At 35.6% G+C, this 27,557-nt stretch overlaps 2 protein-coding genes across 3 annotated transcripts; both read left to right on the top strand.

Annotated features, from left to right (window-relative positions):
- Positions 1-1,173: 1,173 nt before the first annotated feature.
- Positions 1,174-3,585, top strand: APX1 (ascorbate peroxidase 1). 2 transcript variants are annotated; one of them, XM_016331880.3, is made up of 10 exons: positions 1,174-1,310; positions 1,420-1,549; positions 1,716-1,890; positions 2,004-2,069; positions 2,457-2,505; positions 2,600-2,685; positions 2,813-2,892; positions 2,976-3,078; positions 3,210-3,268; positions 3,382-3,585. In XM_016331880.3, exons 2-10 carry the CDS (start codon positions 1,431-1,433, stop codon positions 3,395-3,397), a joined length of 753 nt encoding a protein of 250 aa, XP_016187366.1. In that variant the 5' UTR covers positions 1,174-1,310; positions 1,420-1,430; the 3' UTR covers positions 3,398-3,585. The 2 variants fall into 2 exon arrangements, with proteins under 2 accessions (XP_016187366.1, XP_088365086.1); XM_088508960.1 differs by lacking the exon at positions 3,382-3,585 and having other exon boundaries at positions 3,210-3,272.
- Positions 3,586-18,838: 15,253 nt separating this feature from the next.
- LOC107629167 (V-type proton ATPase subunit a1-like) lies at positions 18,839-27,160 on the top strand. The gene is made up of 18 exons (XM_016331881.3): positions 18,839-19,274; positions 19,915-19,959; positions 20,435-20,554; positions 20,766-20,873; positions 21,165-21,278; positions 21,392-21,565; positions 21,726-21,863; positions 22,361-22,468; positions 22,597-22,704; positions 22,901-23,049; positions 23,265-23,418; positions 23,770-23,930; positions 24,770-24,976; positions 25,065-25,248; positions 25,338-25,421; positions 25,749-25,945; positions 26,027-26,086; positions 26,532-27,160. The coding sequence occupies exons 1-18, from the start codon at positions 19,143-19,145 to the stop codon at positions 26,734-26,736; spliced, it is 2,448 nt and encodes an 815-aa protein (XP_016187367.2). The 5' UTR covers positions 18,839-19,142; the 3' UTR covers positions 26,737-27,160.
- The last annotated feature ends 397 nt before the right edge of the window (positions 27,161-27,557 follow it).

Here is a 27,557-nt window from a genome sequence, read left to right as displayed (position 1 = left end):
AAAGAAACATGAACCTCACGTTCAAGTCTAAATTACTGTTTTAAGTAACCCCCAAAATAAATACCCTTATTAATTAAACCCATCTAACCCCTCTTATTCTTCAACATCATCACAACAAGCCCCAACTCCTAAAATAATGAAATCAACCCACACAACCTGCAATAGCAACCATAATAGAAGAAATCAATGCATGCTCTCACACTCCTCTTCATCTCTTCTGTAACCCCACAATCACAAGCTATTACTGTAACAATGAAAGGTTCTAACTGGCATTGACGTCCAACAATCAGAATCCCTTTCCATTCTCTTAAAACATTTTCCTCAACGCCTCCAAACCTCAAACCTAAGCCTCCTGGACGGCGATTCATGAGTCACATGAGAAACACTCATAGAAATAAAAACAGAATTTGAAAAAGAGGAAAGGGGAGAATTCAAAAAGGAAGAGGGGGCCAACTGGCGTAGCGCGCAATGACGATATTACCAGTCGTTCTTCGAGCAACAAAGAGGAAAAAAGAACAACAAATAAAGAAGAGATTTTTTGGATTATTTGCGTTGTGTGTGGCTAAAATCAGGAATGTGAAAAGTTGGATAAGGATATTTTGAAAAAAATTATTTGTTAAAATTTCAGTTTCTATCCCAAATTTTTAATTGTTTGTGTTTCTAATTTTTAAAAGTATTGAAATATTGAGATTTGGAAATAGAGACTGAAACTTTAATATCAATTTTAAGCCAACAAATATAATACTAAATTTCAATCTCTGAATCTCCGTCCCAATAGTTCAAAATAGGAAATGGATCCTCTCAATTTTTTTTTAACAATTGAGGAAGTAAAATGTGATCTCTCACCATTAATTTTATAAGTGAGACAAGAATAAATATGAGAGAGAACAATAAAAAATTAGAGATCATATTTTACACTCTCAACCTTTTTTAACAATTGAGAAGATTCATTCCCTTCAAAATAAATGCACCCTTTCCAAATTTTCAATCTTCTTAATTTCAATTTAATTTCCATTTCTCTTGTATCTAATTGGTCAGTGACATTATGATGCCACACCTACCCCCGCGACCCAAAGTGAGAAATACACGTGCGGAACCCATTGCAACCGTTGATTTCCAAAATCATCATTCACCGTTAGATCATAACCCATCTAACCGTCCAAAATTAGCTACTAGAACTTTCTGTTCTTCCCAAACCTTTTATATGTATCTTCACCACGCACAGTCCACACTCCACTATTGGCTTGTGCTCTCCTCGTGTCTTTAGGTTAAACCGCTCCTTTTTTCGCTCTCACTCGTCAGATTTCAAGGTTCATTTCGAATTTTCGATCACCTTCGTTGTCTGAGCTGAATTTTTTCCAGGATCTGCGAGCTTAGATCTACGTGTTGACCTAATCTTTTGGTTGTTTTTGTGTTCAGAACGTCAAGCCATGGGGAAATCTTACCCAACCGTTAGTGCTGATTACCAGAAGGCCGTTGAGAAGGCGAAGAAGAAGCTCAGAGGTTTCATTGCTGAGAAGCGATGTGCTCCTTTGATGCTCCGTTTAGCGTATGTTTCCTTGCACCTTCTCCATTCTTAGTCGATCGTTGTTTTCTTCGCCGATCTTAGTTTTGCATGTTGTATATGCTTATTCTGTGCTTGGATAAGCTTATTCTGACTTCAAAATAGGTTGTAATGAAAATCTGTGTCCAAACGTGACTTTATGTTTTTGTAGATGGCACTCTGCCGGAACTTTTGATGTGGCTACAAAGAGTGGAGGTCCATTCGGAACCATTAAGCATCCATCCGAGCTTGCTCATGGCGCCAACGCTGGACTCGACATCGCTGTGAGGCTTTTGGAGCCGATCAAGGAGCAATTCCCTACGTTGTCCTACGCTGACTTTTACCAGGTATGGCCAGTGTTGATTGTTATTTTCTTTGGATCTGAAATGTTGTGGTATTTAAAATTTACTCTTAGTTTTTCGATGTTGTGTTTAATATTTTGCGTTGTGTGTTGACGCAGTTGGCCGGTGTAGTTGCTGTTGAGATCACTGGTGGACCTGAAATTCCATTCCACCCTGGAAGAGAGGTATTCTACCTTGTGTATTCCTTTATACCTTTTTTTCCTTCTCTTTTTTATTTAAAATATACTTTAGTTTAAAATGATCATTGTATTATTTTTCATGATTTTATATCATCATAGCAATATCAATATGATAGTGAAATTATCTACTGTTACTACTTTTTGGTTAAATTTACCTTTTAATATATTTTGTTTTGGCGATAAATTGTTGTGTTTGTTGAAATTATTTGATAAGGTTCGTTTTCCCTTATTTGTTTTTCTGGAAAAGAAATCTGTTACTTAGATTTATTTGATGTTTTGAAGGAACAATTTGGTATGCGTTTGTTTTTCTTTCAATCTGGAAATTCTGTTGACTGTGGTAATTAATATTTAATATTATTGCTTTAAAATCAGGACAAGCCTGAGCCACCACCCGAGGGTCGCTTGCCCGATGCAACTAAGGGTACGTATCTTGGACTTGTAATGTGGTAGTTCGTAATTGTTTATAAGGTTTTCTTAGTGTTTATCTAAGTTGTTTGATTTTTTCTGTGGTGCAGGATCCGACCACTTGAGGGACGTGTTTGGCAAGGCTATGGGACTAAGTGATCAGGATATTGTTGCCCTGTCTGGTGGTCACACTCTTGTATGTATTTTTCCTCCTCCCTTGGATTTTATGTATTTTTAGTCACATTAGATTATTAGTTTCATGTGATTGTGAGAAAGGAAATTTTCGTACTGCTATTGACTGGTTTGGCCAAATATTATTGTAGGGAGCTGCACACAAGGAGCGTTCTGGCTTTGAAGGTCCTTGGACAAGCAATCCCCTCATCTTTGACAACTCTTACTTCAAGTGAGTGTGGATTATCTTTGATGATGCTCTTTCTGTTGGTTTCTTCAACAAAATTTGTTATTAATGTCTTGATCATTTTGCAGGGAGCTTTTGAGTGGTGAGAAGGAAGGACTCCTTCAGTTGCCAAGTGATAAGGCACTCTTGAGTGACCCTGTATTCCGCCCTCTTGTTGAGAAATATGCTGCGGTATGTATATTGAGGCATTCATTTGCATCACATTAACTTGAAATTATCTGACCATACGATGATGTTTATGATAGTAGTATGGTACTATTGAGTAGTATGTAACCACTATTTTCTCATTTGACGGATTTCAGGATGAAGATGCATTCTTTGCTGATTACGCTGAGGCACACCTTAAGCTCTCTGAGCTTGGGTAAGATTTTCATAATCTATGTTTCTTAACGTGTACGCCGTGGTGTCAATTGCTTTTTCAATTTCCACATTGTTCGCTGGGAGCTGACTTTTGCACTTAAATTTAACTCACAGGTTTGCTGATGCCTAAGAGCTACTTGACGTTGACGGGGTGGGAGCTTAGGGGTGTGTCTTGGGAGGCATGGTTGCCCGTGATGTTTATCTCATTTTCCTTGGACATGGTTGTTAATTCTAAGAGGTTTCTCAGATTTGAGATTAGCTTTTGAATGTATTTTGCTGAACAGTGATGAATGCAAGAAAGTTCGTTCTCTTTGTTAATCCGTTAAATAACGTTGTTCCCAGTGGCAACTGGCAATGTTCAGCCCCGCGATCTTTTTTTCTTACAATTATTTTCTCCCGTATCTCACAAGATCTGAACATGCGCTTAGCCGCTTATATATCGAGAAATGCTAGGGGATTTTAAGTTGCCCTGTAAAATTTCGTTGATAAACCGGCGTCTTTTTCTTTCTTAGCATCAAAGTCCCTCTAACAAAGTTACAAAAATTAAAGATGATTAAATTATTATTATTTATCAATTTATTTACTTTTTAATTCCCTTAAAAATTAAAAAAATGTGATCCAAATATTTTATTATTTTAACATAAATAATATAAAATCCATGAAACACGGTTGAGTTGCTGTTGTCACATTTTACCACGATTAGCATTGTTAGCAATGTGTAATAATATATATTATTATTTATTAAAATGAAAAATATTTTAAATATTTTTATAAAATTAAAAATAGTTAAAAAATATTTTATATTTTACATATATCGTATTCTCGTGTCTCATAAGATTTTAGGATAAAGTATATTTTTTATTCTTTAAGATTTGTAATTTTTTTTAAATATTCATAATGTTTAATTTTATTCAATTTTATCTCTAACGTTTTCGATTTATTTAGTTTTGTCCTTCAACATTTTTTATTTGTTTTAAAACTATCTCTAAACGTTTTCAATTTTGCCTCCAATATTTCAGATGAAATTGGGTAATTTTGATACAAACCGAAAATGTTAAGAATAAAATTGAATACAATTAAATATTAGGGGATATTTTTTATAAGAATAATACTACACATTCAAGTTTTTTTGTTAACCAAGTTAGTCTAATATAATAAAAATTAGTTATGACTAATATTATTTTAAGTTTTTTTATTTAATTTGGTTGGATTTAGTTCATAAAAAGACTTGAATATGTAGCATTATTCTTTTTAGGGTTAAGTACGATTTTTGTCCCTATAGTTTAGGTTGAAAATTTTTTTCATCTCTAACCTTTTTTTGCATACAAAATCATCCTTAAAGTTCAACATAGTTTTAAAATCGTCTTTCGGATAAAATCGTCTTAGAGAGAGAAACAAAAACCCAGAGAGAGAGAAGCGGGGGTTAAGTATGATTTTGCTCTCTAAGGTATAGGCTGAAAATTTTTTTCGTCCAAAACCTTTTTTTGCATACAAAATCGTATGGAGGTGACGGCAAAAGCAGAGGCAGAGATGGATCGTGGACAGTTTCTTCTTCTTCTTCCCTTTCCCTCTCTTCTTTCTTTCTCCCTTCGCAGGAGCAGAAACACTCTCTTTCTCTTATTTTTTCTTTTTTCTTATTTTATAATTTTTTTGTTATGGATAATTTGGTCCAAAATTTTAATATTTAAGTAAAAATAACGATTTTGTATGCAAAAAAAAGGTTGGGAACGAAAAAAATTTTCGGCCTATACCTTAAGAACCAAAATCGTACTTAACCCGAGAAGCAGAGAGAAGGAAGCTCGCCGTCGCTAGGCCCTCGCCCTCACAGCGCTGCGACTTGCGTCCTAGCCTCGTCGCGACTCGTGCCCTAGGCTCGCCGCAACTCTCCCTCGCCTCGCCGCGACACGTCTGGCCCTCGCCCTCGCTCTCGTGTTCCTCGTCGTCGTTGGGAAGGTGGTGGGTGGTGGTCGTGTTCCTCGCGTCCTCCAGCAATGTCTCTACCTCTGGTAATAAGACAGCACCTTCAAAATCAGCCACCAAGAAGATGCGTAACCTTCAGGAATGCTAGATACAAACAAAAATTGAACCAAAAAAAACTTAATCTTTGTTTTCTTCTTTCTTCTGATTTTATTATATATATATTTAAAAATATATGTATAACCATTCACTTTACATATTCAAATCCAAATGCAACAAGGGTTTCAGAGGGATCAGAACCTTCAGCTCTATCGAAGGGGGTCACAAACAATTCATTTGAGTTTTGTTAACTATTCTTGATAATTAGATTTATGGATTTTTGGTTCTTGTAATTGAAGATGAATTTGAGAATTTTTTATTATTGTAGTTGGATGAGTTTTATTAATGGAAGAAGAAGAATTTTAGTTATGAGTTTTGTTTTTGGTTCTGAGTCTTGTCGATGATGATGATGATGATTTTCTTTTTTTTTTTTTGTTAATGTTAATGGTTTTGGTGATGAATTGTTATTTTGATTTTGATTTATTGAGATTGTTGTTGAAGGTTGATTTTTTTTTTGTTAAATTCATGAACAGATGGTGATGGGTGACAGTGAGTAGAGTGATGGAGATAGTGATGGAGTGGTAGTGCGTAGGAGTGATGGTGGTGAAAAGAAAGAAAGAGAGTACTTTTGTCATTTAAAAAATTAATCTGGCCAAAAAAACGATTTTAAAACTAAGTTAAATTTTAAGGACGATTTTGTATAAAAGAAATTAAAAATAAAAAATTTCGACATAAATGATAGAAATTAAAATCGTCCTTAACCCTTTTTTTTTTTATAATTTATGTGTCTGCATGTTTAATATTGTGTTCCGTATCGATGTCAGTATTTGTACGTATAAAACTAAAAATAATAAACTATCGGCAAGAAATAATCAAATTAACAATTCTGAATTTTAAGTTATTGACCAAATCTAGGTAGTATAAAACTAAGTAATGAACAACCTAGAAGATAATAACATAATAAAAACAACTCTGGATTTTAAGTTATTGACCAAATTTAAGTTAACCAATAAGTAGATGAAAGTCTTAAATAATGGCCCCGAGTTGGCGTTGTTGGTGGTAACGCTTTTCCCATTCCACGCGTGGCGCAGCTCCTACGGCGGTTTTTTTATTTAAATAAATAAAAAAATACATTAATTTCTTAAATATGCAGAAATAGAAAAACAAATAAAATGTGTAGAGCTACTTTAGGAAAAACACCCACAAAATGGATTAAACCTTTATTTTAGGAGAGTGGCTGCGAATTGCATCTGAGATGACAGATTGAAGGATTGACCACCCAATTCATTGTTGACGACCACGAATTGGAGGAAGTTGTAGATGGTGCTTGCGAAGTGGCCCATTTCAAATGCACCAGCAGCAAAATAGAGCAACTCATTGGCGGTGCACACGAATTAAGCGAGTCGTGTATGACGATCACGATATGGCAACCCATCAGTCAAAGTTGCAAATTCCAATGAGCACCAGTTCCGTACGAACATGTACTGGTTGAGTTGGGTGGCCATGGACAGAGGTGAAGGGGTTTGGGACGGATATAAAATGGAGAAAGGGGAGGGGACCAAGTCGAACATGCAGTAAAAGGGAAAGCAAGTTTAATAAAAAGGGTGGTGGGAAAAAAATTGTGCTGTGGGTTTAAATTTTGTATTGTGGGTTAGAAAAAAAAATTAAAATGAGTGGTGGTAAAAGTAACGTGGAAGAGACTCTTAATCGGTTGGATGAAATTCATATTGCCGCACATTTGCTTTAGAAGGTTAGTTTCAGTGATTATATTTAGTGAATTACATTATTAGTATTCTTGTTACTTGTTAGAACTATTTTTTTCAAAATATTCATAAGATAACGATAATCACTAAGTTTGAAAACAGTTTTCTTATTAAATATCTCCTTATAAGAAATTCTGAAAATCTGTGGTGAGGCCATGTGATTAGGTTCTCACCCCCTACAGCTTTATCTTTTCAGGAAATGGAGGAAGAAACTTACGACGAGTTTTATTGCGTTTTGCTTATACGATGTTTTAGTTTAGATATTATTCTTCCCTCGCCATTAACATTATAATTTTGTAAGAGGGATAGGAGTTGTATGATTTGTTTGTATATAATATGTATAAGTTACTTGAGTAATAAGTTATGTATATTAGTATATGCTTGTTTGTTTTTAAGATAAAGTAATTTTTCCGGTTTTTCAAAGGAAACAACGGTGCGGTTTCGAGTCAAAGGCTCTTATTATATTATTAAGTATATGAAGTCGTCGTAATACTTCTTGCTATCAGAGTAGCGCAGCCGGAAGCGTGACATTCTGATAGTGAGGGTGTTACATTATGGTATCAGAGTAGTTCATCCTGATTAGAGCCTTGGGAATGGACTGACTATGCTTCATTGCATACTCTGAGTGTCTGTCATATTTTAGGTCTTGTCCGGATAGCAAGAATTAGAGTTTTATGCACATGACTATCTATTGCCTAATGCTGTTAGTTTACCGTTATATATCTGCTGATGTTAACTCTGGCCAACTTAATGTTGATGGTTATGTGTACGAAAAAGTTAATGGGTTATCATAGATAAAACAGAAGTAATAGGTAATGTGAGTCACGTGGTTCAGGGATGTTAGAGTTCTCTTTTCGAGCTTGGTTTCGACTTATGATTCTTGTTTACGTTGCTTAGGTTGGCATATCGTTTCTTCCTTACTACTCTCATTGAAGTTCCTTGACTTGGATTCCTTCCTTGAACCATGATTGAACCATTCTTCGACCATATTTTATTATTCGTCCATAACTTTGCTTGATTATATTATTAAGAGTTTGCTTGCATCTTTAAAAAATATCCGTCTTTATCATTAATTATACTCTTCTTCATGAATCCTGTGCTCATTGGTCCGATCTTAAACCCGATTTGGCGTGATGCATGATTCTTAAACCTTGAGCGGTTTGAACCTTGAAAGTTACGATTTGAACCAAGTTAACTATGAAATATTTTGTGTACTACTTTAATTTTTTAGGACGAAAATTCTTATAAGGTGGGTAGGATGTAAGACACAGAATTTTGGAAAAGATATTATTATGAGTTAATTTCAATTTATTTATTCATTAAAGACTTTATTTTTAGAAATTATTTTATTAAAAATAATTAAATCAAGTTTTGATAATTAAATTAAAAATTTTACTTAGTTTTATAATTATTGAATAATTTTCTATATTTAAATTATAAATCTTAATAGTTTTAAAAGAATGAGAATTTTATACTATTTAGTTTAAATAATTGAGATTTTAGAATTTAATACTTTAATTTTATAAACAAATAAAATAAATTATATTATCTCTAATTTTAAAATACTTGATTGGAAGCTAATTAGTAAATTGATAATTACATAATACTTTAAAGTAATTTTAAGGGATTAAATTAGATTTTTAATTAACAATCTATACCCCTAATTTTATTAAAATTACCTAAGCTACCCAAACCCTAACCCCTCACCGCCACTCACACTCACCGTCTCACCACCATTCAACTTTTTCTTCACTGCCATTCCCTTCCTAACAACACAACTTCAACAGCTTTGACAAAAAACCCAAAAGAAAGAAAGAAAGAAAAGAAAAGAGAGGGAAGAACGAAGAAACAAAAGAGAGAAAGAAGAAGGGAGAGAGGGGCTGCGACGGGGGAGAAGAGAAGAGGGAAAGGAGATGCGCCGACGCTACTGCGCCTTGCTGCCGCCGCCGCTGTTGGGCGTCGCAGCCGCCGCCGTCGCGTCGTCATCGGGCCTTGAAAGGAGACCACGCCGTTGAGTTGTCGCCGCCGATTCGCCCACGAGATGCCGTCGGGGAAGTAGGACAGCGAAGAGAGGGGGATGCGCGAGGATGAGGAGGCCGCGACTAATCTCGTCGCCATTAGCGCCGCGGGTTGCCGCCGTCGTTCTGTCCGTCAAGCTACTGCGAAGGGAGCCACCACCGTGGACGCGAGGAGGAAAGGAAGAGGAGTGGCGTCTTTGTAGTGGGCTTCGGAAGAGGGAAAGGCATGCAGCAGGGGAGAGAGAGTTGCTACTGCTGGCATCGAACTGCACCGCCGCTGTCCCCGCCATCCGGGTTGTCACCGGTGAAAGCCGCCGCTGTTGGAACTCGCCGGAACTGCTTGGGGGTGACTGCCACTCCTCCTGGTTCTGTTTGAATCGTGTTGCCGCATCTCTGGATGCCGGGAACGGCGTCATGGCCGCCGGGACCACCGCTTGAGCCGCTGCTTTTCGATTCAGTGTTTCTTCTTAGTTGCGGTAAGAGTTTTCGTTCTTGAACCAAAAATTTGATACGGAAAAAATTAATTCCGTAATAACTACCCGCAAGTATACCGGGTCGTATCAAGTAATAAAACTCACAAGAGTGAGGTCGATCCCACGAGGATTAAAGGATTAAGCAATCAATAGTTAGTTGATTATTCTAGTTAGACAGTTCATATTGTGATGACGAGTAAATAGGTAAAGTAAATGACCTGAAATTAAAAGAAAGCAATAAATGACTAGAAAGTAAATGACGTAAATGTAAAGTGTAAAAAGATAAAATGCTGGAAAGTAAATTGCAAGGAATGGAAAGTACAAGAAGGTAAAGTGCAAGAAAGTAAATGACGAAAAGTTAAAATACTAGAAGTAAAAATAAAAAGAAAGCATTGGGATCAAGAGATATTGCATTCTCAGGATCAACAATTCTCATCTCCTCTTCAATCATGCAATCATTGATCTCTTTGCAAATCATAAGTAATCAAACCCCAATCTCTTGGTGATTTGATTTCTCTTAACCTGATCAATTGCCAATCTCTTGATCTAATCGGTCATGAGAAGAGATGAAGTTCAATTTCTGATTCAAAGGCCACAAAATCTTCAAGACCTCAATTCAAAGTGGTTACATGTCACAAAGACTCAAACTGAATTTTCTGACTCCTTTCTCAAGATCATCATAAAATTCAAGTAGATCCAATCCCTCTCTCGATAGTAATTGGATCTATGAAGCACAAAGACTCTCTCTAAAGTAACAATGAAAGAAGAATTGGAGATGAAGAATGAAAATAAATCAACCCATTAAATTACAATAGAGCTCTCTTTTCCAATGGAAAGAGTTAGTAATTCATAACAAAATATTTACAAAGTAAAAAAAAATGGAGGAGAAGAAGAGTGTGTGAAGGGAGAGTCCGAAGACCCATCCCAGCGGAATGTCTCCAAATGTGGAAACTAAGGCCTATATATAGGCCATCCTAGATTACAAACTCAAATGATATTGAAAGCAAATTACAATAAAATGAAAATTAACTATTCTAGATGTTTCTTGTGACTTTGATTGAGTGGTATTTGTGGGCTTTGCTTGCTTGAAGTTGAGTGGACCTTGAAGCAATGTAATTGAACCAAGACGATGCTCCAGGGTCACTTTGCATGTATTGGGTGCTCCTTTGGGCACTGGCTTGGCGAGGGTGCAACTGAGCGCTGGGCATTTTTTCCTTGTCACGCGTACGCCTCGTCCACGCGTACGCGTGATGCTTTGTTGTGGCGCTCTTGGAAGCGAGCGTGCACGAGAGCGTAACGTTGATTTCCACTGTCACGCATACGCGTGACCCTTGTCTGGCGCTCTTGGAGGTGAGGGTGAGGACGAGCGTGCATACTCCAGGAGAGTGCTAGTCTTTGCTTGTCACGCGTATGCGTCGCCCACACGTACGTGTGACCCTTGTCGAAGACGCTCTCTTTGCAAGCGCGCAGATGAGCGTGGCACTCATTTCATCCTCACGCGTACGCGTCGCTTTCGTTGCGGGAGCTCAGTACGCGAGCGTGAATGTGAGCGTGAGGAAGAGCGCCAGTACAAGCGCCACCGCCATGGCCAAGGTGTGCCTTTCATTTTTCATGCTTGTTTTGTGCTTTTTACTTCCTTTTCTTCCACCATTTTCTACAACGTAAATCAAATCAAAGAGATGAAAGTAATGTATGACTTAAGCACAAAAATACTCAATAATTAAGCATGATTATTTAAATTTTGATATGAAAAAGCATAGAAAAACACAACATGATGCCCATGCATCACCCTTTAGTCACTGTTCTGTTATCTTAGCTGAGGTTTTGTGGCGTTATTTGTTATATGATTGAGTTTCGGTTATTACATGTTGCGATTAGAGTTGCCGTGGTTACTGCAAAGTGGTATGGAGCTGTGGTTATGGCTGCCGCTGTTGCGGGCCATGAGAAAAACGAGTTTATGACGCGTCTTAGAGTTTTCGAGTTTCAACTATTTGAGGTAGGGGTTTTTCTTAAAATCTACTTTATATTACAGAGTTGTTATAAATAGATATAGACGTGAAAAATATATTCTGTGATTATGTTTGTCTTATGGATGTCATTGTTCGCAGAATTTGAATTACTGATTGTTTAGGTGGTGTGCAGTTGTGGATAAGAAATTGATAATGAAACTGAATCGGCATTGAAAATGATATGATTTTGAAAGCGATTTGATTTTGAATTGGTTTGATTTTTGGAAAGGATTTGATATTTGAAGCTAGTTGGGAACGGGTTGGAAAATGTGGTTTTGATGGAACCTGTAAGGGTGGCATAGTCCAAATTTTAGAGAACATGCTGCCCAAATTTTTATAAAAATTGGAGACTTCGTTTAAAATAGTTATTTAGAAAGATTTAGATTTTTAATAATTTTATAATTTGATTTTTGTAGTTATTAAGAAAAGGTTTACGTTTTGAAGTTTGATTTATTTAGAAAAGAATGAATTATGTTTTGAATCTGTATTATTAAAGAAAGTAATAAGAGGTATGATGAGAATGAGTGTGAGAATGAAGATTGATTTTTGAGTATGGTTTTTGAACAACTGAATGATAATGAGAATGAATGTGAAAATGAAATTAAATTTGATTGAGATACCTGGGCAGTAGCATAGGATTGTGGTTCGTTCCGCTTGCTCCAAGTCAGTGATTATGACGCCTGGGTAGTAACAGCAGTAGTGGATTATTCCACTTACTCCAGGTTGAGCTTTTGAACACCCGCCTGAGTAGTAGCGGTAGTAGTGGTTCTTCCATTCGCTCTGGGTTAAGCGGGTAGTAGCAAGGGGGTTGTAGCTCAGAGCTACTTGCTCCGCAATGGGTGTTTTCGTCCAAGGTTAGCTACCAGGACATATCGGGTTGGCTATATAACTGATAGATGATATAATTAGTCGTAGGACAGGCATGCATCATATGCATTTACATGTTTTGTTTGAGTTTGAATTTGTTTTGGTCTGCCTAACTGCTAAACTGTTATTAGCTGCTATCTAAGCTATTTGCTGTAACTGTTATCTATACCTGTGTTTTTCTTGTCTGTTTTGCCTGTGTTTGTTCCTGATGTGGTACTTTTGAGACTGAGTTATTGGTAAATGAATTGATGCCTTTGATGATAGCGTGGTTGATTATGTTTGGGCCGGAGGCCGAGGTTGAATATGTTTGGGCCAGAGACCGAGGTTTGATTATATTATGTTGGGCAGGAGGCCGTGACTTGATCCTGTTCTGGGTCGGAGGGGCTGTATTTTATTATATTATGGCGTATTATTGAATTTTGGAATTTTTTTATAATTTAAAGAAATGAACTTTGAATTTGGATAAGTAAACGTCAGTTTTTTTTTCAAAATATTCATAAGATAACGATAATCACTGAGCTTGAAAACAATTTTTTTATTAAATATCTTTTTATAACAAATTCTGAAAATCTATGGTGAGACCATGTGGTTAGGTTCTCACCCCCTACAGTTTTATCTTTTCAGAAGACGAAGGAAGAAGTTTACGAAGAGTTGTATTGCGTTTTGCTTATATATACGATGTTTTAGTTTAGATATTATTCTTCCCTTGCCATTAACATTATAATTTTGTAAGAGGGATAGGAGTTGTATGATTTGTATGTATATAATATGTATAAGTTACTTGAGTAATAAGTTATGTATATTGGTATATGCTTGTTTATTTTCAAGATAAAGTAATTTTTTCGGGTTTTCAACGGAAACAACGGTACGGTTTTGAGTCAAAGGCTCCTATTATATTATTAAGTATATGAAATCGTCGTAATACTTCTTGCTATCAGAGTGGCACAGCCGAAAGCATGACATTCTGATAGTGAGCGTGCTACAAATTAGGTGGCAGATACTTGAGCCTTATCTAAGACGATCAGGATGTTGTAGTTCTTGACAGCAAGCATCGCTGTTTCTCTGTTGAGAAACTTCAACCCAATCTCGAGCTTCATCTCACCCGACAAAGCATAGTTACTCGGTCTGTCTTCTGCAGTAGTCGAGTTCATTGTTCCAAGATTTAAAGATAGATGGTGTGCTGGCAGCTGCTGGATACACCACCCCCACCCCCACCTCCCAATTCGGCACGAAATGGAAGAACTGTCTCGCGATAAAGCAATTGGGTTTCGGGAACAACTTCTGCTTCATCACCGCTAAAATCTTCAATCTCATCTTCATCATACGTGTCTGCCAAGCCATCAGCATGACCTTCTGGGAATGCAACAAGGTTGGAAGGGGAGGGACGTGCATGCCAATTTTCTGTATTTTGTTCCGGCGTCACAAACGCATTAAAGGTGGGACTATGACCCCTACCAATATCCTGAAAGGGAACGAATTATACCGATCCCAAATTTCTAACCTACTCCATATTATTAGAGTTAGATGAGGTTCCACCAATATCCTGAAGATTCACACAAAATTTCAATGAATAGATGCTTCCAATGCTACGATGATAAAAAAAACATCATCGAAAAATGTTGGTCAGATTTAATCTACATTTTCTGATATGCAAACGAGTTGGCTACTGCAACTAGCATCCTGTAAGTCAACTTCGTGATTTTCTTTTTTCCAACCATACCAGTATTCATGAGAATCAAATTTTTCAGTTCTTGCAACGATGTTTGTGGCAGAATCATTATCCAAAGTGGATCATTACAAACAAATGTAATACCTTCTGCTGTATGAAAAATTTTTCTATTTGGATATATGATGACATAGATGTTTTCAGAAGCTATAGACACAACAAAACTAGCAACCATGATATTTAAGAGAGAAAGAAAATAAAGAGGTGGAAGAGAGATTTTGGTGTTGGAAGAGATTGAAGGAGAATAGTTCCTTTCGTGTATGGTAACACACTGGTAACCACAAGCGTTTATATAGCAAAACTCGGAACCAATTTCACATGCGGTACACCTTATTTGTACCATTTTGTTTGTAGTATCAATGAGTTGGACACCATTTCGTGTCTGTCTCACCTGATGTGCGCATTTCGTGGGCACCAGTCATTAAATGGCCACTTATGTCCATTTCACTAGCGCCGAGGCAGAAGTGGTTTTGCCATATCAGATTCAATTCGGTAGCTCTCCCCCTAAAATAAAGACTTAAGTTATTTTGCGGGTATTTCTTCTGAAGTGGTCTTGTGCATTTTTGTTTTCCTTTCTATCCTTACGTATTATGGGAATTAAAGTATTTCTTTTATTATTTAAATAAAAAAGCCCTCTGCAACATTATCGCTTCAATGTATTGTTGCGGTTGCGTATAGGAGTACTCCACGGTCGCATCTAATGCTGCGTGGAAATAACCAAAATTTTCCCTTATTCTCTTAAGTCTTAACCAATCCCCCAAAGACAATTATTATTATTATTATTATTATTTATACATACTAAACATGTCTAATAATTTATATTTTTATAAATTAAATATAGATAATAATAATAATAATAATAAGAGATAAATATCAATTCAGTATTCGAAAGATCTAGATACAGATAAAATAGAATATAAAAGATGTTATCGATAAAATAGCTTTTGAACAATTTTTAAATTGAATAAAAGTAATCATCTATCGTTTGATTCCGTTTTCATTGACAAAAAATGCTGAGTTGGCCAACAAATTTGATAAAATCTCTAATTTACCCTTAATCACCAACCCCTTCCTCCCAACTCCCACTACCACCAACCTCTCACACAATCTCAATTCTACTATCATTCTAATTTTTCACCACACAACTTCATTATCATCTTGTTTTTTATCAATAATAAAAAAAAAGATTTTTTTACAAACAAGAAATTAAAAAAAAAACTTTCTAGAAAAAAAGAAAGATTGAGATTCCATGAGACCATGAGGACCAAATTGCTGAAGAAGAATATCGCAGTGCCCTAAACTTCTTCCATGGCAACTGTTGCTGCTAATTCTCCACTGCATCGCAACAATGCTCACCTTTACGCCACTTTCTTCGTGCTTCTCTTGAGATTTCTTTTTATTTTTGTTGCATCACGTTTTCTTAGATTGGAATATGATATTTGTATTTGTATTCTTCTTCTCGCCTTTGTTGTGGTGGTGGTATTTTTGGAGGTAGAGGTCTTTTTCGTTGATGGAGGAGATGCTTTAGTGCAGTTCGGGTGAGCTTCGTCAAGCTTATCTGTAGCGCTGTTTTCATTTTTTCTTCATCTATTTTATTGTCGCTTTAATAATATGTTTTGTTTTGATTATATTTGATTGTCGTTTTTCTTTTTTGGTCACCTTGTTGCTGCTATCGTTTTTCCTCTTCTCCACCTCGTTGTTCTGGACATTTTTGTGAGTTATTATAAATAAAGAAATTGGTTCATTCATAAATTTTGATTATCCTTTAGTTGCTAAAGTTTTAGCCTTTCTTCCAAAATTTGGATGAGTTTGGCCTGATGATAATGATGTTGCGGGAGAGATGATGACTGTTCTCCATTTCTATATATGAAGAATAAGAAGGAGGAATACAACGATCTTTTGAAAGAGAGAGAGTAACAGTAGAACCAAGAGTAAATTGAGAATTTTATCAAATTTTTTGTCCAACTCAATATTTTCCGTCAATGAAAACAAAGTCAAGTAATGGATAGTCATTTTTGTCAAATTTAAAAATTATTCGGGAACTATTTTGCGAATAATATCTTTTGGGTATTATTTTATCAGGACCTGAATTTTTCGAGTACCGAATTGGTAGTTGCCTAGTTAAGATGATAACTATATTATACAATAACTAAAAAGATTATAGGATCAACTTTTAGAGTTGATAAAATAATTTTTTTTATAAATTATATATGATAAAGATATTTTTGAAAGAATTGTATGAATAAATTAATATATTTATTAAATTATATTTTATTTATTAAATGTATGTAATAGCAATAAATATAAAATTAGTTAAAAGGACTAATACTATTTTTTTAAAATTAATACAACTCCGCTAGGGAGACAATGAAGAATCTTGATAATGTGAACAATAGGTTGGTTATTTAGCCCAATAGGGATAAAAAATGAAAACCACTCCGTAAATTCCCCTAAATCTAAAAACCCTCATTCAGTTATTTCACAAAAACAACCATCCAAACCCTAATTACAAAGAGTTTTCACCCTCAAATCCTTCTTCCTCCCCAGCCAGCAGTCACCCCTAACGTTCTTCACTAACCATCCTACCTCAGTGGCGTAAGAGACACTATCACCGTCCATCAACTTCAACCCCAGCCCACCCCCTCTCTCGCGTGTGTTTGTATCCGTCGCCGGCAACCAACAGCTCGGACGGATGCCACCTTTCCGTCGCGAGTCTCTGTGTCATCCGTCGGCCGCCCGCGTCGAGGATGGCCTTCGTCGTTCCCATCACGCGTCCCTGGTGCCTAGCTCGCTGCTGTCTCCCACGCCGGTACCCAGTCTGGAGGTTGCGTTCTGCCACCGTTGCCCTAGCGTCCCAGATTGTTGAACTCGTGACCGCTGAATAGGTCTCCCTCGTTGCTGCTACGGCACCCACCCCCAGCCGTCGTCGACATGCTACCGGATGGATACCAAATCGCAGCAAGGCTTGTTCTTCCATTGCTGTTTTAACAGAACCCATTAAGCCCCAAAAAACAACCATCTACGTAAACAGTAACCAGTGGCGGAGCCACATAGTGGGAAAGGGGGACAATAGCCCCCTAACTTTAATTTTTTAAATTTAAATTATATATAAATTTCTGTTTAATTCCCTTATGTTTTTATTTTGATCTTATTTTATTGTGTAAATATTTTTGCCCCCTCCCTCTAATATTTCATCTAGCTCCGCCTTTGATAGTAACAATAACAATCCGGCTAAGTATAGAAATGAACATCCAACGTCTGTGATAAAAAATAACCATCCAATTACTCACTAAAACGACCATCTGCATACATAATGGCGTGTTGGTGGGCTGCACGACAGACGAAATGTGTGCGAAGGAGGTGTCTTCGTCGGACATTCGTGGACAGTTGGGCAGTGTCGGCTGGTGTTCTGGGCGGCGGCGGGTGGTGTTCTTTGTGGCGTCAGAGCGGAGAGAGTCGAAGAGAATGCGCGAGAGGAAGGCACTGCAAGGCAGAAATCACACGCGGAAAAGGGAGGTTACCATATACGTAACTGGATCATTTGCAAATACTTATTTTTTAAAATTTTAAAATTCAAAATTATTAGAAATTATTTTAATTAATTATCATCTGATTTTAATTTCTTTTTTAACTCTATTATTCATATTGTTCACTAAACTCATTGTTTCACTATACTTTTTCAATTAAATATTATATACGATAAATGGAATTAAAAAAAGAAAAAGTTATACTTTAAAGTTCAAATTTCTCTTATATTCTTGTAAGGTTGTGTTTGTTTGTAGATATTAAAATTGTAACTGAGATTAGAGGATTTCGACTTAACATTATATTTGATAAATAGAGACTGAAATTAAAATTTATATTTTAGGAAATAATATTTTAATTTCTTCGATACTTTTAAAAAAGTGAATACACATAGTATTAAAATTTAATAATGTTTTTTAAAATATATTCTCTTTTAACTTTTTAAATTTCAATTTTATTCCTCTTTAAAATAAATTAGGATTTCTGTTTATATTTATTTAAAACTAAATAAAGTATTATATCTTAAATAAAATATAATATAAAAATTTAATCAAATCTTTATTTTTTAATATTATTTTTTAATCTTTATCTTTCAGTCTCAATCTTCCTTTTAAATCCATCTTAATGGATCATTCTATGAATGATAAATTAAATATGATTTATTACACTTTTAGTGAGACTTTGTATATAACTTTTAATGTCAAACTTTAGCAAATGCTAGCCTAAATTTAAAATTAATTCCACTTCACACGACAATAGAAAGCAACTTGAGAAGAAAATGTAATATAATGTAGTCCTTTTATCCCGCTCACCTAAGATTATCTAAGGTTTATAGTTAAAAAAAATAAATTCTCTCAATTTTTTTTAATAATTAAAAAAATAAAGTATAATTTTTTAATTTTTTAATATTTTTTAATATTTTTTTTGATTATAAAATTAATAATAAAAAATTACACTTTATTCTTTGAATTATTAAAAAAATTGGGAAGAATTATTTTCTCATAGTCACATGACACAAAAATTAATCCTAAAATTAACATATATACATTCTTTTTAAGTGGATTGAAAAACACCAAACACATACAAAGTTACAAACAGAGAGTAACCATTTCCATCCAAGTTGATGGACTCAAGTCTCAACTTGAAATAGAGAGTAACCATGTTTTCTGTTTGTAATTTCTCCCACACTAAACACTGAATTTCTTTATTTTTCGCCAAGTTCGTTCAATCACGTTCCATCGTGTTCGTGTGTGTATTGCAATGACAGTTGCAAAACTGCAAGCACTATCTTCATCAACTCCGATGCCTATGCCTCCAACTTAAAAAAAGAAAAGAAAAAAAAAGGGAAAAACACGCACTCCAAACCTCTCACTCTTCGCACGTAAAAAATAAAAATAAAAATAAACAAAGAGAAGTTTTTCATTTTCTTTTCTCAGATCTAAACGCGAAGTTCCGCTCCCTGCTTGTTTCCCGGGAAAATGGAACGGCTCCCGCCGATGGATCTGATGCGCTCCGAGAAGATGACGCTCGTCCAACTCATCATTCCCGCCGAGTCCGCTCACCGAGCCGTCTCCTATCTCGGCGAACTCGGCCTCCTCCAATTCCGAGACGTACGTTCCATAATACTCTTTCATAGATCAGCTTCGTGTTCTTTTCTTTTACTTACACAAATTTTCCGTCATTTTGATTTTTTTCGCTCGTTTTTTATCTTTACTTTTGGAAGAATGATTTCTTCGTGTTTGTTTTTGGAGTTCGTTCGTCGTTTTGTTCGAGTTCAGTATGAAAACCGAAAAACTGTTTACGTATCTCTCAAGGAACGGTTGAAGATTGCTATGTTGTTGAATTTCACAGTTGAAATGAATCTGGTAATGGCAAATGGTGTTTCTCTTGTTGTTTGTCACATGCACAGTTAGTGAAAACTGTGATCGAACGTTCTGAGTGTTTATGTGAAATTTCTTTGCATGATGAATCTATTTACTATTGAAGAGCTGGTCAACAATTGTGTAGTTCAGTTCACAATTCATTGTTGTTGTTATATTATTCGTCGTTCATAACTTCTTTAGAATGTTTATAATTATAGGAGGTCTCTCCTAAGTAGTTACTACTTTCTGATGAATCATTGATGTATATATGGGCTTCTAGAAGTGCTTTTGGCCTTCCCAGAATTCCTGGTTTGGACGTTGCTGCTGTAAAATTCTTCTAAGATCTAAAATAATTGTGCTCTTATGAACATACTTTCTTCATCTACAGTTAAATGCTGAGAAAAGTCCCTTTCAGAGAACGTTTGTTAACCAGGTAATCTTCCCTGCTCTCATTAGCCGGAATCCTGTTGGTTTTTCTATACCCCGATATTTGTTGTCTTTTTTCTGCATTGAAGTTTAAAATGTATTATTTTTGTTTGTCAATATTTGAGGTGAAGTTGGAATTTAAAGGTTTTCCTTTTGGACTTCCTGCTAAATACACTTAGTTGGAAGAATATGACAAATAGCATTAATCGTTTCATGTCAATCAGACTATTGTTATCCAAATCCTCAAGATTTGATTTTAAAACTTGTTCTAACTTTGGAATAGTTTTTTAAAAGATGTTTTCCCTCAAGTTTCTAGAATTTACGTAAACCGAACTTGGTGTATAGAAAAAATATTAAAGTTATCGCTTATAGTTTATTTTTGGATTGGATATGATATCAGCAATCTTCAAAAGTCAGGGTTATGCTTATACTTGTCGATATTTATTTATTTATCAATATTAAGTCCCATTTGTATTTAACAGGTGAAGCGATGTGCAGAAATTTCAAGAAAGCTACGATTCTTCAAGGATCAAATCAGTAAAGCTGGTGTAGTATCTTCTGATCCAGTAATGCAGCCAGATATTCACTTGGAGGATTTAGAGGTCCTTCTCTTATTTTACTGCTTTTTCCCCAACAGATATGGTCAGTGAGTGCCCTAGGGCTTGCATTCAAGTTAATAGGTTCAGGATGCAGGACAAGAAATTAGAAATGACATGATGTAATTTAAGTCAGTTATCTGCATTTTCCTATTTTATGTGGAAACTTTACACTCGAAGCTGACGTTTTTAGTCTCTTGGATTCCTCTGAAAACAGATACAACTTGCTGAGCATGAACATGTGCTAACTGAAATGAATTCTAACAGTGAGAAACTTCAGCAATCATATATGGAACTCTTGGAGTTCAAAGTTGTATTGCAAAAGGTATTTCGTTTTGTGATTAGTATTGAACATATTCTCATAACCTCATGTTTCTTTGAAAGTGCTAGAGTTGATCATCTGCTTCCTCTTATCTTCATTATAATAATATTTTCCGCTCGAATTTAGTTAGCAAATAGTGCTTTTTCTGATCACAACTTCGCATTAAATACTAGAATGCTGTACTTATTCTAATATTGTTTCTGATTTTATGTTAATCCATTTGCTTTGATATAAAATACTTACTATATACTTTTTTCCCTGTATCCGTGATATAATTTTATGGATAAATCTCAGGCATCTGCTGTTCTATTTTCAAATCATGGCCATGCTGTTCCAGAAGAGAGAGAACTAGAGGAGAATATTAACTCAAAAGGAGATTATGTTGAGACACCATTTTTGTTTGAACAGGTCCTTCGTAATTTCATCATTCAAAAGTTTAGAATCCTCTAGTCTATTACCTTTTATTTCCCCTCAATTTTATTTATCTTGGAATGCGCTTCAATTATTTGTATATTTAATAGGAAACGAGTATGGAGCCAACAAATCAATCTGGTTTAAGATTTATCAGCGGCACAATTTGTAAATCCAAAGTTCTTAACTTTGAAAGGATGTTGTTTCGTGCTACAAGAGGCAACATGCTGTTCAATCAGGAACCAGCTGATGACCAACTCATGGATCCTATTTCAAATGAGATGGTTTTCTTTCTTCTTATTACTTTAATGATGATTTATTTTCGGCTACAATTTTCTTATTCTGTATTTAAGAAATCATTGTACCATTTTATGCCTCCATTTATTTTCTGATCAATGGATTCTTTGTCCGCATGAAGACTGACCTCTGAAGTTTTCTTTCCAGATAGAGAAAGCAGTATTTGTGGTGCTTTTCTCTGGGGAGCGAGCAAGAACAAAGATTCTGAAAATTTGTGAGGCGTTTGGGGCACATAGTTACCCTGTCCCTGAAGATATAAGTAAACAGAGGCAGATAATTAACGAGGTAAACATGAGCTTAAGAAGATATTAATTCCACCCCCCCCCCCCCACCCCACCCCTTTTTCCAATTGTGTATAATATTGTATTATGAGTTTATGACAATGGACACGGGCCATGTATGCTCTACACACTAGACAATATTGGGCCTTTTGTAGCTTCAGTGTCAACTTTCAACGGGGCAAAGAAAACTACGGAAACATTAAATAAATAGTATCAAACCTTATCATAGCATTCAGATACTAGTGTGCAATCTATGAGGCTTCCTTATATACTAAATAAGATTTCAGAAAACGGTAACATAAAGCTGTTGAGTTTTGTTTCTGGCAATATCATTCATTGGTAATGAGTAGTATCATGAGAAAATGTGAATTATATTGAAATGAATTGTGCCTTGCCAAGTAGATTGTTTCTGTTGCTCTATATCATTTATGTCGTCTTTTGTGACTTATACATAGGAAATTGAAAACAATATGATTTGAAAAGCTTAGTTGGTGGTCATAGGTTTCATCACGTCTTGCTGACATAGAAGCTACTTTGGATGCTGGGACTAGGCACCGGAATAAGGCTCTAGCTTCTGTAGGAGATAATGTTGAAAAATGGATGGACATGGTAAGAGTTAACTTCTGAATATCATCGTCTCAGATTTTTTCTGTTCTGTCTGTTGTAGCTGGAAAAGTGTACTAATCTCTGATAATTATTCTCAAGTAATGGTTCTCAATCTCATCATCGTGTCCTAGGTAAGAAGAGAGAAAGCCGTCTATGATACGTTGAACATGCTAAACTTTGATGTCACAAAAAAATGTCTTGTTGGGGAAGGATGGTGCCCTATATCTGCAACAGCACAGGTAGATCCCAACTAAATCTTTTTTTTTTTAATAATTGGGACACTTTGTTATTTATCGGAAATGTTTAGTAACCAAAAAAATTTAGCAGTAATTAATGAATACTAAATAAAACTGGTTGTTTTTTTGTTTCCTTAACATTACCGGTTATTTATATTATCAGTTTATCACTAAAGAGATTGCATTTATGATATTCCAGATTCAGGAGGCATTGCAACGTGCAACTTTTGATAGCAATTCACTAGTTGGCATAATCTTTCATTCAATGGATGCACTGGAATCTCCGCCTACATATTTTAGGACCAACAATTTCACAAGCCCATATCAGGAAATCGTTGATGCATATGGGTGAGCACAATATTCATTATGGTTTGTAAGAGTAGCATATATGCTTTAAAGACGCAGTGAAGTTAATTACTTTTCGTGGAATTGGAAATACATTAATAGCTTCTATGCCAGTTGATAAATAAACCGTCAGATCAACATGGATGCACTACAAATAAGACAAAGTATAACTTTATTGGAAAACTGAAAATACTCCTGACGAGCATTTTTAATGGCAGTGTTGCAAGATATCAAGAAGCGAATCCTGCAGTTTACACGGTTATTACATTCCCATTTCTTTTCGCGGTGATGTTTGGGGACTGGGGTCATGGAATTTGCCTATTGCTTGGAGCATTAGTCCTTATAGCATGTGAAAAAAAGCTCAGCGCTCAGGTGATTTCATTGTAACTGTCACAAATAAAGTAAACATTGGAAAGATTATACCAAATGCATAATGGGTGTGACACATCAATTGAACATCATTCTTTTTCCATCTAATGTCTAATAAGATCATCATTGTGATGTTCAACAAGCTAGTACGTCCACTTACTACGAGCAGATTAGCATCAGAGTGTAATTTCTAGGTTGGGTTCCGATCAAAATATATTGAAAACAAAACTTTATTTATTTTCTGCGAAACACATAATTGCATACAGATAAACCGGTTATGCCTTACTTTTGTCTTGCACTTTGAAAGTTGGCATCGGAACTAGACACCTGATAGTTTTATTTTATTTCTCCCAGAGACTTGGAAGCTTTATGGAGATGCTATTTGGCGGGCGCTATGTGCTTCTTTTAATGTCATTATTTTCAATCTACTGTGGGTTAATCTACAATGAATTTTTCTGTGTTCCTTTTCACATATTTGGAGCGTCGGCTTACAAATGCCGAGATAATTCATGCAGGTCTTCAATAACTTTTGTGCTAGTATTTTTTATTTGTTATATTTCCTAAATACATGATGCATTACTTGGTATTTTATGCTGTCTTTATTATTTCTTTGAATTACACTTGTGCATTCTTTATTAAAACTATTGTTGAGAGCTATTCCATTTACAAAAAGAAAAAGTTCTTCAATAACTTGGTTATTGCGTTTCGGAGTTGGCTATTGCTGTGAACATGAGTTGATTGCCTTCTCTTCTTTAATGCATTTTATGTACAAAGGTATTCTCGAAAATGTTCTGTAGCCAGGTTGATGGGATGTATGTCATTTGGGGAGAGGTCCTATGTTCAAACATTGAAGTTATGGTATAAACTCCTTGATATGCTGAATTTTACATTTTCTAAAATTCTGATGTCAATTCACGTCATTCTGCTAAGTTGTGAACGACAATGTGAATAATCATTTCGTTTGACACCATCAATTTATTTGGTAACAGTTCTAACTTATAAGAGTTACCATGACATCTGCCAGTTATCCTTGAAGACTGAAGCAAATATCATTTGACTTTTCCCCCCTGTTTTAAGTTTGTACATATTATCATACATTTGTTTCTATTTTTTGTTATACTTATATAGGATCAATTCTAACAGGAAAACTATAGTTCTGTTTATTTGAAATTATTGATGTTTCATTTATAAGTTGAAAAAATTATGCCATGAGGAATAATTTATTGCCGTCCCTTGCAAACATGCACTTGTCTGTTAATGCCCTCTACAGCTTCCGAGCTTGATTGGGAAGCTGTTTTTAACTGGTCTTAACTTTGTGCTGTTTGGTTTTTCTTCATTCTCCACATTTTATCAGGGATGCGCATACCATTGGTTTAGTCAAATATCGAGAAACATACCCATTTGGTGTGGATCCCAGATGGCGTGGAAGTCGTTCAGAATTGGCTTTCCTTAACTCCCTCAAGATGAAGATGTCCATTCTACTTGGTGTGGTGCATATGAACTTAGGAATTCTGTTGAGTTATTTCAACGCTTGTTTTTTTGGTAACTCAATAGATATAAGGTGTGTTGCTCTTCTAACTCGATGTAGCTATTATTGTTGCCGTCCTTTGAGTAAAATGTTTCAACTTACTCTTCATGTTGCTTTCTAGGTACCAGTTTGTGCCACAAATGATTTTCCTCAACAGTCTATTTGGGTATCTTTCCCTTCTCATTGTTGTTAAGTGGTGTACTGGCTCACAAGCGGACCTCTATCATGTAATGATTTACATGTTTTTAAGCCCGTTTGAGAAACTTGGTGAGAATCAGTTATTCTGGGGCCAAGGGGTACTTCAAGTATGATTCTGGTTCTTTTTTTCATTGTTGCTTCATAAATATATTATTGTTATATTTCCTCGTTTTTCTGAGTTACGGCTTATATGCAGGTAGTTTTGTTACTTTCTGCTCTAATTGCAGTTCCTTGGATGCTCTTTCCAAAACCTTTTATACTAAAGAAGCTTTATGATGAGGTGCCACTTTTGCTTTCAGAGTTCTATTATTTTATTGCTTGAAAGCTTGATATGTGTAAATTATGCCGGGGTTTGAGCTTCCCCTATTAGGATTCTAATCCGCTGAAGGTGGTTGAACTTCAACTCAACATGAGATCCATTACAGGATCTTTTTCTGTGGACTAAAATATGCTTGTTCTAACTTACTTACTTCTATAGGCTATGCTGACTTTTTTGTGTTGCCATATTTCAACTTGTTCTATACTTTCCTTCATAGCCAGTTAGTAATAACACATGGCCATTGAGTTTGTCAGGCAATTAATCTTCTTCTATCCTGAATTATTATAGAGATTTTTTCAAGGGCAAACTTATGGTAAGCTTAATACAACTGAGATGGACCCTGAGGTGGAACCAGGTTCAGCAGGGCAACATCAGGAGGAATTCAATTTCAGTGAGGTCTTTGTCCACCAAATGATTCACGCCATTGAGTTTGTTCTAGGCTCAGTTTCAAATACAGCATCTTATCTTCGACTTTGGGCATTAAGGTTTTAATCAGCTTCGGCTTTTTCTTTAATTTTCTGTTTTCATTCGCTGTTCATTCATTAATTTTTGTCATCACTTCGCAGCTTGGCTCACTCAGAACTTTCAACTGTTTTTTATGAGAAAGTCCTGCTTCTTGCTTGGGGGTGAGTTTGATTTATATATAAGCCTTTATATGGTACAGTATTTTACTTGGGCTGTTTTCATGTCCTTTATTGAATTGCTTCACTTTTCTTTGTCTTTTTTGGATTTTTTCCCCATAAATATACATTCCAATGGAACGGCCTTTGATGTACTCTGCTGGCTAGGTGTTATGAAAAATACCATGCATCTAACTTCCATTGTTAACCATAAATATTTATGCATCTAGGGAGATAATGAAGAAATTTAAGTTAAATTAATTCAGATTCCCATGAAATTAAAAGCACGCTCTCATGTTTACTTTTTTTCTTTTTTTTTTTTTTGTGGGCATGGTTTAGGCTCCAGAATTATCCACTCTCAATGTTTGCATTTATTTGTTGCATTGTTATTCTTCATGTCATCAGTTTATCCTAATCATTGATGTCATTCCTTATCAATAACCTATAACAGGTATGAAAATCTCATCATTCGGATAATAGGGCTAGTTGTTTTTGCCTTTGCAACTGCCTTTATACTACTCATGATGGAGAGTCTGAGTGCGTTTCTTCATGCCCTGCGTCTTCATTGGGTAGAATTTCAAAATAAATTCTACTATGGCGATGGCTACAAGTTCAAACCTTTTTCCTTTGCCTCCTTAATAGATGATGAAAATTGATCCATTATTGTGTGTATTGTCAAGACATACGTCAATGGGAGGATCACAAAATGAAAAATTGTACTAATCCAGTGTGGTGGTAGCTTGGACGTGAAGTTTGCTTGATGTTATGCTGCCTGATATTTCAACCTAACCACAAAGTTCTGACTCATTTCCTGTGGCTATGCTGGAGCAACAGATTTCTGCCAACTGACATGGATGATATCCTTAATAGAATGGTTTTCTTTCTTAGATTAGGAAATGGGAAGAGATCAGGGAAGGGAATGGTTAGAGTAATTCTTGTAAAGAGACGAAGTTGTTGGATTTTGTTGTTTCGGGTTATACACACATAATGTAGCGTAGGCTTTTCTGGCATGTAGAATTGTAGACCATTTTCGTGTAACGATTGATCACCAGTTATATCATTTTACTTTTTCTTTAATGATAGCTAGCAACATTCTTGGATAATTAACGCGCCTTTCAACATGCCCTCTGCAACAATCAAGTGATGTAGTCATGTGTTCCCGCTGCTTTGTCTTTGGATTTGACATTCATCCTCGGCTTAGATTTGCTTTCTTTTTCGTATGAAAAAATAAAATAAAAATGCATCATCATGTTCGTCTTTATTGCTTTTGAGTTTTTAAAATTATTTCGATACTTGCAATCAACTATATATTAATCCTCTGCCCCTGGTGGCCCCGGAGAGAGGAATCACAAAACAGTGGTGATACTTGTCATGGTGGCACCTACACAGCTAAACTAAAACGAGTAAATAAGTGAATATTTGTAGACACGGAATAGTCCTAGTTATAGATTGACATTCTTGAAATTAATATATTAAA

This window comes from Arachis ipaensis, chromosome B3 (genome assembly GCF_059453495.1).
Source record: "Arachis ipaensis isolate K30076 ecotype BB chromosome B3, ASM5945349v1, whole genome shotgun sequence".
Classification (NCBI taxonomy): Eukaryota; Viridiplantae; Streptophyta; class Magnoliopsida; order Fabales; family Fabaceae; genus Arachis; species Arachis ipaensis.
The sequence above is the reverse complement of the archived record's forward strand: the minus strand, read 5'-3'. Positions and strand labels throughout refer to the sequence as shown.

Coding starts and splice junctions, on each gene's coding strand:
- LOC107629167 (XM_016331881.3), top strand. CDS start 19,143: ATGGAACGGCTCCCGCCGATGGATCTGATGCGCTCCGAGAAGATGACG. Junction 22,469..22,596: donor TTGAAAAATGGATGGACATG/GTAAGAGTTAAC, acceptor ATCGTGTCCTAG/GTAAGAAGAGAGAAAGCCGT. Junction 22,705..22,900: donor CTATATCTGCAACAGCACAG/GTAGATCCCAAC, acceptor ATGATATTCCAG/ATTCAGGAGGCATTGCAACG.
- APX1 (XM_016331880.3), top strand. CDS start 1,431: ATGGGGAAATCTTACCCAACCGTTAGTGCTGATTACCAGAAGGCCGTT. Junction 2,686..2,812: donor TGTCTGGTGGTCACACTCTT/GTATGTATTTTT, acceptor ATATTATTGTAG/GGAGCTGCACACAAGGAGCG. Junction 2,893..2,975: donor TTTGACAACTCTTACTTCAA/GTGAGTGTGGAT, acceptor ATCATTTTGCAG/GGAGCTTTTGAGTGGTGAGA.